This window comes from Oryctolagus cuniculus, chromosome 20 (genome assembly GCF_051225735.1).
Source record: "Oryctolagus cuniculus isolate XC-2025 breed Fujian yellow rabbit chromosome 20, ASM5122573v1, whole genome shotgun sequence".
NCBI lineage: Eukaryota > Metazoa > Chordata > Mammalia > Lagomorpha > Leporidae > Oryctolagus > Oryctolagus cuniculus.
In genome coordinates this window covers 10,555,134-10,566,586 of record NC_142886.1, presented here as the reverse complement: position 1 = coordinate 10,566,586, position 11,453 = coordinate 10,555,134, and the positions used below count along the sequence as shown (strand labels likewise).

At 53.9% G+C, this 11,453-nt stretch overlaps 1 protein-coding gene across 1 annotated transcript in view; it reads right to left on the bottom strand.

The window, feature by feature from the left end:
* Positions 1–5,353: 5,353 nt before the first annotated feature.
* Positions 5,354–11,453, bottom strand: part of ESR2 (estrogen receptor 2) — a 70,771-nt gene continuing 64,671 nt past the window's right edge. Inside the window, exons 8-9 of the mRNA XM_017349392.4 lie at positions 7,830–8,010; positions 5,354–5,673 (exon numbers count right to left, since the gene is read on the bottom strand). Coding sequence (XP_017204881.4) covers positions 5,493–5,673; positions 7,830–8,010 — 362 coding nt within the window. The 3' untranslated portion in view covers positions 5,354–5,492. The remainder of the gene's footprint in view (positions 5,674–7,829; positions 8,011–11,453) is intronic.

The window sequence follows — 11,453 nt, the reverse complement described above, 5'->3', positions numbered from 1 at the left end:
CCAACGGTCAAAGCAGTTGTCTGCAGAGACGACAAGGGACGGGCAACCGCCAGGCTCCGAGGCACACAGAAGCATTGAGCAATAGCTGGGACCAGTATCCATGGCACTCAGACACCCAACCCAGAAAACACAGCGCAAAACAACATTGATTAGCCATAAACAGGACCTGTTCTGGGCTGGCGTCACCAAGCCTTGGCTCGCCATCAAATAACAGTGGCTGGCCCCAGGAGTAACATTCCCGGAATTAAAAAAAAAAAAAAAAAAAGGCAGCTCCTTGATGACAGTTAAAAGGTGAGAAGATGATCACTGTATCACCAGATGATGCACCCCTTAGAGCTGCCACTTAAGCCAAAATTCCAGCGGATTTGAGAGCTCTAAGAACGAACAGCGTGTATCCTCACACAACAGTATACCAAACTCCACCAAGCAGCAGCAGTAGCGAAGATACAAGGGTTTTACAGCGGTAGGCACACAAGGAATGCGCTCCAGCCAGTGCACGTGGGAGAGCAGTAACGGGCAGGTGGAGGGGCGTGCCCCTGGGTTGCCGGCCGGGATGGGGGAGCAGGAAGACTACAATTCTCTTGTTTCTTCTGCCTGTCGTCGAGCTGTTCTAGAAAGGTTCGTGCAGACCCCATGTAAATTGGGGAGCTGGCAGTCCTAACCCTCCCCCGGTGAGACCGGTCAAGTGGCAGGTCAAACAGAAGCGAGCCTGGCCAGGCAAGCGGAAGACTCGAATTCCAAGCCCCCCTTGGCCACTGCAGTTGATGACTGAGCAGGTATCTGTGCGGCTCTGGGCTGTAATGTGCCTGCGTAGAAGATGGAACTGGACTTCTCTGTTAGAGCTTTAGAAGCTGTTTCTGGGCCTGCACAGCCGCAGCCGCCACACGTCGGGATGTGTATGACGGATGAATGCCGGGGGTTAGGTGTGTTTTCTCTTCAGTATTTTTTTTTAGCGAGTTGAACTGCACGAGCGTTTTCAGCACTGGACTTGCCTGCCCGAGTTCACCAGCCTCTCTCACTCCCTCCATTATCGCCCTTAGCAAGTCTGCTCCCAGGCTCCCAGGCTCCCGGGCTCCCACGGCCAGAACAGTAGAAGAGCAATTGTTAGCAGAATGGACTGTGAGAGGCCCCGAGAGCGGTGTCTGGCACGTGGCAAATACTATCCAAGTGCTACTTTTAGGTACCAAATTACGTGTGTTTACCATTTTCTCTACATAATCTTTATGCTTTTCAAAGATTTTTAGCAGCTTAGATGTGCCAGATCTCATTAAATAAAAGTACTTTGTTTCAAAATAGACCTGAAGATTGAAGGTTCCCCTTGAATTTAAAAAGATGTCAACATGTGCAAGATATTTAATAAATAAGAACCACACTCTGCTTCCATGTGCTAGAAAATTCTACAATCACTTCAATTAAGCTTATAAATACACATATAAAATGTATATGAATCTATAAAATGGCACTGCCAAGAATTGGAAACTGATTTTTTTTCTTTACTAAATTCTAAAATAATTGGCCTTCCAGCTGACTTCGGAGGTGAGGTAACCCAGATAAATGAACTCCCCGCAAAGCTTGGCTGATTCTGTACTGCTTTGTTTGAATATGCTTAAGACTCCTCAAATGTGTCATCAGGCTGACAGCCTTGTCTTGTGTTCCTACCTCAATTTTTCATGAAAAAAAAAAATCTCGTCAGGATTACTTCTGGGGTGGGTCTTCGGTAGTTAGTCCTGGTGAACAGCGGCCAGACCGATGGTGCCGAGAGAACAGGGAGACTCAACTAGAAGAGAACGCACTGGGCAAACAGCCTGCTGCCCTAGCGGCACTGTCCACGCTCGTCTTCCTGAGGGCCAGTGCATGCCCGGGAGTCTGCGGACTCTGCAGGAAGAATGTCCATGGTAACTACTTCATCATCACTGAAATCTGTCTATGTGATCCCATGTAAGATCAAATCTCATTCATCTCCTACAAATAGGTTTTCCTTATTCTTTTTAATGTTTATTTTGATCTACTTGAAAAACAGAGCAAGAGAGAGAGAGAGAGAGAGAGATCTTCCATCTGCTGGTTCACTCCCTAAAAGCCCACAACAGCCAGAGCTGGGCCGGGCCAGAGCCAGGAGCCAGGAGCTCCATCCGGGTCTCCCACATGGATGGCAGGGGCCCGGGGACTTGACTGTCACCTGCTGTCTCCCAGGTGCATGAGCAGGAAGCTGGACCAGAAGCGTGCAGCAGCCAGGACTTGAACTGGTGCGCCAGTGTGGGGTGCCGGTGTCCCACGCACAGCGCACCCCTGGCCACAAGACCGGCCCCTCTTTTCCTTCTGAAGTGATCACTTACAGATTAAAATGGAAGGAGGGAAACCGGCCCTGCTAGTCTGAGACAGGGCTGATTGCTTGTTCTCATCTGCACACAGCAGTGGATTTTTGTTCCAACACGCAGTTTAATTCCTCTTTCCCGCTGTCAGTCCTCGTTTCCCTCACTGATTCCTTTTAAAAACTGAACTTGAAGCAGCAAGACTCCTGCTTAGGCGAGCTGCCCTAGAGGAGCGCAGGCTCTCTGGGAGGGCGGATGCCACCCTTCCACAAGCAGCACCTCCAAAGACGACGTGTGAAACAGAGCATGGTGAAAGGCTAACCTTCAAAATGAACATTTAGGCCAGCGCCGTGGCTCACTAGGCTAATCCTCCGCCTGCGGCGCCGGCACACCGGGTTCTAGTCCCGGTCGGGGCACCGGATTCTGTCCCGGTTGCCCCTCTTCCAGTCCAGCTCTCTGCTGTGGCCAGGGAGTGCAGTGGAGGATGGCCCAAGTGCTTGGGCCCTGCACCCCATGGGAGACCAGGAGAAGCACCTGGCTCCTGCCTTGGGATCAGTGCGGTGCGCCGGCCGCAGCGCGCTGGCCGCGGCGGCCATTGGAGGGTGAACCAACGGCAGAGGAAGACCTTTCTCTCTGTCTCTCTCTCTGTCCACTCTGTCAAAAAAAAAAAAAATGAACATTTAGGATTTGCCTTACACTCAAAAATGACAACGTGACACACAAAACGCACGTCACCCTTAAAGGGGGCGTCGAGAGAAGGGAGGAGACACCGGGTTCCTGTGAGTGCGGGAGGAAGGGCTCTGGGCCAGCCCACACCAAAGCCACCATGCGGGCACAGACCACGTTTCAGCCATCTGCTTGCTCCTAATCCCAAGTAAAACACAGCTGTGGGGCACTAAGATGCCTGCGCCCACCTCAGAGCCCTGGCTCCCCTCCCGTGCCAGCTTCCTGCACACGCAGGCCTGGGAAGCCGTAGCGAGGGCTGGAGTACTGTGGTTCCTGCCACCCACGAGCGAGACCCCCAACTGAATTCCTGGCTCCCAATTCTGTCCCACCCCGACCAGGGGCTGTCCTGGGCCCCGGGGAGTGAATTCGTGGACGGGAACTCTCACCCTCTCTTTCTCTCAAATAAATAAACAAACAATTTTTTTTTTGAAAACAAGAAAGGACACCATGAACTGAGGGAGCCCTCAGGGTGGACGGACCCTGTGTCCCCAGCACACTGAGAGACCTGAGCCAAGACGACACGGTCGAAAGTGTTAGGTAGTAAGTAAAAGCAGCAGCCTCCAGAAACATACAAGAACGTAACTAATGGCCACTGGCTGCCCTTGAACTGGAGTTCAATCAGGGATCTTCCTTGGGTGTGAGAAGTCAACCTAAAAAAACTCACTCCACTATATATTAATTAGGCAACGCTCACACCCCATTTGGCTTTTCTTATCTGTTAGTCTCTCTGAAAGCTCCAATCCATGGGATTTCACTGGCAAATCCACCGCCACTTCCTACTCTCCAGCTTCCCGCCCCGTTCTAGAATTCCAGCCTGGCCCCGAGGAAACCCGCCCCCTGGACAACAGCGGCTCCCTGGGTCCCACGCAGCCCGGTGTGTGTTCCGTGTACCGGGTCTTGCTAACACTGTGACGCTGAGCCACAGAGACTCATGACAAGCTCCTGAGGATACGGGTGTCGGCGTGGTCTAGAACTAGGTGCGTGTCCAAGCGTCTGAAACAGCCAGCTCAACTGTCAGTAACACACCAACAGAAAAATGAAGAATCATTCCAAGCTTCACGATTGGAAAGCAGCCTTCGTGGCATTAAATTTCATCTTCCTAATGACTTAGTAAATACAGCTGGGCGAGCCAAGGTAAACCTATCTTCAAGAAGTACGGACTTAATTCTTAAAAACGTTACCATAAAAGTAAAATATAACTAGTGAATTGCTCACTTCCAAAGTACAGCACTTACTTGTTTTATGCCTTCCCCGTGTTCTCAAAAATGTGTCTGAAAATTTGCCATTTGAAAAGGCAAGTGAAAATTGTCCATTCAACGGTCCTATTTCTGTTCCAATGTTTTTACTAAGTTTCTATTTCTTCCAGTCCTCCATATAAATCTTCTGATAAGAAAATATTTTAAAAGATCCCTAAGGTATAAAGAATTCTTTCTTGTGATAAATAATTATCCCCACGTTTCTCTTTCTTATGGAGAATTGACAAACCAGGTCGTGCTCAGGCGGTGTTGCCCGTCAGCTCCCTACAACCTGGCACCAAAGGTCCCGCTGTGGACGTAGCTACCCAGCCTCCCACGGACCGCACTCTGCGCCGTGCGCCCACAGGCTGCCCCCGTCTCCTCTGGGTACCTTCATGTGGTGGTGTGGCTGCTACTGATGAGGTCATGCACACTGGATCCTGCGTGTGTTAACACTCTAAGGAACACTGCGGCTGCAGGAGAGAATCCCACTCCTGAACACCCAAGGGTTTTCTCCAGCACACATGACAGGTTTCAAGGAAGGGCAAGCCTGAGGCACGAGAGAGACTTGCACCTCCCTTAATCCTCCACGAAAGTGACCACACGCAGTCACCCAGCCCAGATACTTAGCAGATACGAATGCAAATCAAGAGGGGCACACCTGTGTGCAGACCACAGCAGGGCCTTGGGGAAGGAGCACACGGCCCAGCCTGGCCAGTCCCTCTGGCCTTTGGTGGGCAGTGACGATAACATGGCATCAGTCCCCCAGGCCTGTGAGAGTGGACGTGTCATTGTGGTTTTGGTGCTACAACCAAATGGCCGAGAAGACACAGTAGCTGAGCCTAAGGACAGCGTAGGTCGCACAGTGAGGATGGGTCCACTTCCTGCAAGTGCGTCACATCCTCCCCCCGTCCAATGTGCACCCGTCCAGGTCAGAGTCCCCATTGGCTCCAACTGTTTTCCAAAGGACTGGCAGGGAGATGGGAAGGAAGGGACAGTACAGAGACCCTCAGAGGCCATGCGAGACGGAACCTGCCTCTAAGGGCACCGGTGATAACAAGAAAACTGTGGCTTCTTGCCCTGGCCCCTGGCGAGGACAGCAAGGGTCCACTCACGGCGTGACCACGCGAGGGGCCGCACAGCAGGAAGGAAGCAGCCCAGACTCACGGCCTGCGGGTTCACACTCCCGTCTCCTCTGTGGGCCTGCGTGGCAGGCCGGGCGTCACTGCGGGTTCTGGGGCCCCTCTGCGCCCTTCCTGTCCTCGGCCGGGCCGGGCGCGGGCGCCGTGGCCGCGGGCCTGTGCCCACGCAGCGTGTGGGCGTTCAGCATCTCCAGCAGCAGGTCGTACACCGGGACCACGTTTCTGCACTTCATGCTGAGCAGGTGTTCCATGCCCTTGTCACTGCGGGGACACAAGGGCACTGAGCGTCAGCCCCCAGCAACAGCCGTGGGAGGGCCGACGTCCCCAGCTCTGCAGCGCAGGGCCAGGCCACCCCAGCCCGACCCCTCCCGCTTCCCCAGCCCACTGTTCCAGGCTCCGGTGTCCACCACTCGAGGGCGAGGACAACGCCCTGTCCACCTCTGTGTCCCACCGCCCACCCACCGTGGCCGGATACGGCTCCTGGAACACAGGATGACGGCGTCTCATTACTGAACACTGATTAGTGAGCACTGAACCCCTGCTCCTACGGGGTTTCTAGTCACATCTTCCTCAGCCAGTCGACACGTAACCTTCTGTTACGTGCGTTCCTGTTTAAAGACACCTTGCGTGGCATGTAATGTGGATAAAGTAACAGTGAACGCACGGCTAACGGCACCGTCACTCAAATCTGAACAAAGCTTCTCTACGGTGTGTTTCTCCGGGAGGCACATCACAGCCTCCATGCACCAGGAAACGGACGGTACTTCAGCATGGGGCTGGGGCACCATTTTAGACAACAAAAGCCATCCACAAAAATAGGAAAACACAGCACGAAACAGATCGTGTAGAGGACATTTCACGGCGTGAGTGCCCAAACAAAAGGGCAGAGGCCCTGCCCACGCGGCCTCTGCTGGGGATCTGTGTGTCAGCCTGCTCAGGACTGCTGCACGAGTGCGTTGTAGCAAGCAGGTGAACGCGCAAACGCGAGGGTAGGTCAAAGAGTCCATGGAAAAATGGAATAAAAAGTAAGTTAACTTTGGTTTGAAGAGGTTTGAGGGGCCAGCGCTGTGGCACAGTGGATTAAAGTCCCGGCCTGAAGTGCCGGTATCCTGTATGGGTGCCAGTTTGAGTCCCGGCTGCTCCACTTCCGATCCAGCTCTCTGCTGTGGCCTGGGAAAGCAGGCCCACATGGGAGACCCGGAAGAAGCTCCTGGCTTCAGACTGGCGCAGCTCCGGCCATTGCAGCCATCTGGGGAGTGAACCAGCAGAGGAAGACTTCTCTCTATCTCTCTGTCTCTACCTCTCCCTGTAACTCTGTCTTTCAAATAACTAAAATAAATATTTTTAAAATAAGTTTGAGGCTGGCGCCGCGGCTCACTAGGCTAATCCTCCGCCTTGCGGCGCCAGCACACCGGGTTCTAGTCCCGGTCGGGGCGCCGGATTCTGTCCCGGTTGCCCCTCTTCCAGGCCAGCTCTCTGCTGTGGCCAGGGAGTGCAGTGGAGGATGGCCCAAGTCCTTGGGCCCTGCACCCCATGGGAGACCAGGATAAGTACCTGGTTCCTGCCATCAGATCAGCGCAGTGTGCCGGCGGCAGCGCGCCAGCCGCGGCGGCCATTGGAGGGTGAACCAACGGCAAAGGAAGACCTTTCTCTCTGTCTCTCTCTCTCACTGTCCACTCTGCCTGTCAAAAAAATAAATAAATAAATAAATAAAATTTTTTTAAAAAAATAAGTTTGAAATGCAGGCTTTTTTCATAATTCACATTTCCTCCCTACACTGCGACGCACCCTCCCACGGGAGCTGCAAACACTAACAGTCGGCCAGCTCTGTGCTGCAAACGGTTGCAGGGGAGAGGCCTCCACACTTCCTCCCTCCGTGAGAATCCCTGAGGTGACCCTCCTCCCCACAAGGGCACCGAGCACCAGTGTCCCTGCTGCGTCCACGTTCACGTTTCCCGCCCTGGGATGTGCCAGTTCTCTCTTCTGCTCAGCCTTAAAGTCCCGATGCCACAGGAAGAAAGGAGGAACCCGGGGCAGGCCCGAGGCACCATGGGAAAACCAGACTTAGCCACTTTGTGGAAACGACCTCAGTGTCTCAGCCGTGGCTGGTGTGGGCAGGCCACGGGGCTGTGGCTCATTTTAGGGAAAGAACTACTCACCACAAGACTCCAGACAAGCTCTGAGCCCCAGCACCTAAACACACATGAGCCTGCAAGGCTGCATGGGACGCGGATCCAACACCCACTCTGTGCTGCTTCCTGGTGACAGGCATGTGAATTGATGACCCACCCCTACCCCTTTTAAGGGTTTCACTGTCCTGAAAAGGTGACAATTCTACCTGACCCATCCCCCAAACCTGCGCCCCTCCTCCAAGCAGGCCCCACCCCTCATCCCTGGGGATGGCCCTGGGCCCGTACCTGGCATGCCTGACGTGGGAGAGGAGCATCAGGAGGTTGGCCAGGCGGACCGACTGCTGCTGGGCCGAGATGCCGCTCTTGGCGATCACCCAGACCAAAGCATCGGTCACGGCGTTCAGCAGGTGAGTCAGCTTCCGGCTGCTCTCAGCCTCCTGGGCGGCCGCAGCCAGAGGGCACATACCTGGACAAAGAGTCACAGCCCCCAAGTCACCGCTGAGCAAAGCGAGTCCTGGGCTCGGCCGCTAAGCCACCTACGTTCTCCAGGAGGCTGTGCTGACGGGCACTGCTCTGCCAGCCACGCGGGCACGGCCTCCGGAGCACAGCTTCCCTGTCCCGGGGGCTCCTCCCCGAGCCAGCGCCGGCAGAAGGGAAGCCTGGCTGCACACACGGCCGACTAAATGACCTCCCAGAGTGCCCACCAGGCCCAACGGTGCCCTCGGCACAGCAGTGAATGTATCCAGGCACCTCCAATCAGCACGTGGGGTTTCTCGGCTGCAGCACATGCACGCACAGGGACCATCAGGACAGGAGGCTCCTCAGCTCGGGGGAGTTCAACACATGTAAGCTCAGGCCGCTGCTGCAAAGCCCCGCTGCCCAGCCCTCACGTGCCCCACATGCCCCACGCAGCCGCGCCGCCTCTGCCTGGGTCCTCGGCACGGTGCTGGGGCAGGGAGACCCCGGGGTTGGGGTCAGGCTCCACACCCCTCTCCAGCCCTGTGACAGGGACCCGGCTCCTCGTAGAGCAAAGCTTACAGGTCCACCGCTGCTTGGGCACCGTAAGCAGCCGATCCTGCCAGCCCCGGCCCCAGGATCTGATCCTGTCGTCTTGCAGCCGACGCGACCTGATGCTGAATTCCTCTTTGAGCTTCCTGGACGGGGCGCTGCTGCGGAGGCTCAACTTCCTGCTCGGGACGCGGTCCTGGCTCCGCACTCCCTTCCCGTCTCGTGTACTGATACACATTCCTCCCTTCGATCCCAGCCTCACCAAGAACTTCCTTCTAGAAGCTTCCCGACCTCCCTACCACCACAGCGTAAGGAGGGCTTGAGTGCTCCCCGCATCGGCAGCAGCGCAGAGGCGCCACACTGCCCCACAGCCCTCAGCCACCACCCAGCCGCCTCTCACTGGCAGCAGCGCTGGACAGAAAGTGCTCTGAGGACACAGGCTCTGCCTGTTTGTCATTTCATTCCCATCAGTAACCACGACGCCCAGGGTGCAGCAAGTCCTTACCTACTGGAGGGAGCAGCCTGAATCTGCACGCATTCAAGTCTGTTCTCAGGTGATCATAACTCAAAGGGTGAATGTGATGTTAATGTGCACGTCAGCACTCTGCACACAGGGAGTCACGAATGGAAAATGCAGGGAAATTACCTGAAGCTTTCTCTAAATCCAACCCAGCTATTATTATATAATAATATAATATCATATTATTATAATAACCTGCTGGCGCCGCGGCTCACTAGGCTAATCCTCTGCCTGCAGCGCCGGCACACCGGGTTCTAGTCCCGGTCGGGGCACCGGATTCTGTCTCGGTTGCCCCTCTTCCAGGCCAGCGCTCTGCAGTGGAGGACGGCCCAAGTACTTGGGCCCTGCACCCCATGGGACACCAGGGTAAGTACCTGGCTCCTGCCATCGGGTCAGTGCGGTGCGCCGGCCGCGGCGGCCATTGGAGGGTGAACCAACGGCAAAGGAAGACCTTTCTCTCTGTCTCTCTCTCTCACTGTCCACTCTGCCTGTCAAAATAAATTAAATAAATAAATAAATAATAAAAATATTATTATAATAACTCCTTATTACAAGTGCCTTCTCTAAAATACCTTTGGGCCTGCTCTGCTCAGTGATGTGCTCTCTGGATTTCTACTACTAGAAAAAAAATGGGGCCGCCATGGTGGTACCGTGGGTTACGCTGCTGCCTGCAGTGCCGGCACCCCACGTGGGCACTGGTTTGAGTCTTACTGCTCCAGTACTGATCCAGCTGCCTGCTAATGGCCTGGGAAGAGCAGCAGAAGATGCTCCAACTACTTGGGTCCCTGCCACCCATGTGGGAGACCTGGTAGAGCTCCCGGCTTCAGACTGGCCCAGCCTTGGCCCTCACAGCCATCTGGGGAGTGAACCAGTAGATGGAAGACCTCTATTTCTCTCTCTCTCTCTGCCTGTCACTGACTTTCAAATTAATGAATTAATTAAATTTAAAAATACTCCACCACCTCTCTCTTCAAACATTGTGTATACACCTGTCCCTCACCTACCACATCCTACAGTAAAGTGGCTGACCCTGAGCAGGGGCAAGAGACAAGACAAAAAGCCCTGCCCAATCGGACACAAAAATAATAATTAAAACTTCCTTGTACCATCAAGAAGTAAAAATATTACTTAAGACTCATTGTATGGGGCCAACGCTTTAAAGCAGTGCGTTAACACCCTGGCCTGAAGCGCCAGCACCCCATATGGGCACCAGTTTGAGTCCTCGGCTGCTCCACTTCTGACCCAGCTCTCTGCTATGGCCTGGAAAAGCAGAAGATGGCCCAAGTCCTTGGGCCTCTGCACCTCCTAGGAAGACCCAGAAGAAGCTACTGGCTCCTGGCTTTTGATGGGCGCAGCTCCGGCCTTTGCAGCCAACTGGGGAGTGAAACATTGGATGGAAGACTCCCTCTCCCTCTCGCTCTCCGCCTCTCCTCTCTCTGTAACTCTTTCAAATGAATAAAATAAATCTTTAAAAAAAAGACTCAGTGTAAAATAAAACAAAATTGAATTACTTTTCATGAAACTAAAGAAATCTAAAGAAAAAGACAAGATCTTGGCATAATCTTGGCCCACACATACCAAAGAAAGGAAAACAAGGGGCCGGTGCTGTGCCGTAGCAGGTAAAGCCGCCACCTGCAGTGCTGGTACCCATATGGGCACAAGTTCTAGTCCCAGCTGCTGCACTTCCAATCCAGCTCTCTGCTATGGCCTGGGAAAGCAGAAGATGGCCCAAGTCCTTGGGCCCCTGCACCCATGTGGGAGACCCGGGAGAAGCTCCTGGCTTCAGATCGGCTCAGCTATGGCCATTGCAGCCATTTGGAGAGTGGATGGAAAACCTCTTTCTCTCTCTGTAATTTTGCCTTTCAAATAAATAAATAAATCTTAAAAAAAAAAAAAGGAAAGAAAAAGGAAACAAAATCAAGGACACTCTCTCCTCTCCCCTTTGTCCCCCAGGGAACAGCTGCTCAGCTCCCTCCCCCGCCCATCTGATGGCATCCCCATGCGCACAACGCAGATGCGCCTGTCCTAGGTGCTCCAAGGGGACAATATAAACTTCACTGGACTGGAGCAAACCAATCAGAAAGTCTGAGATGGCTAATAAAAACCCCAGAAGACTGACCAGCTTTTGTGAGGGATATGCCAAGTTTGTCTGCTTGTCTAATTTAAATTGGATTGCCTGGTTTGCTTACTTTTTAAGATTTATTTATTTGAAAGGCAGAGTTAGAGGAAGACACAGAGAGAGAAATCTTCCAGCCACGAGCTCACTCCCCAGTGGCTGCAATGGCTAGGGCTGGGCCAGACTGAAGCCAGGAGCCCAGAACTCCATCTGGGTCTCCCACGTGGGTGGCAGGGGCCAAGTGCTCGGGCCATCTTCTGCTACT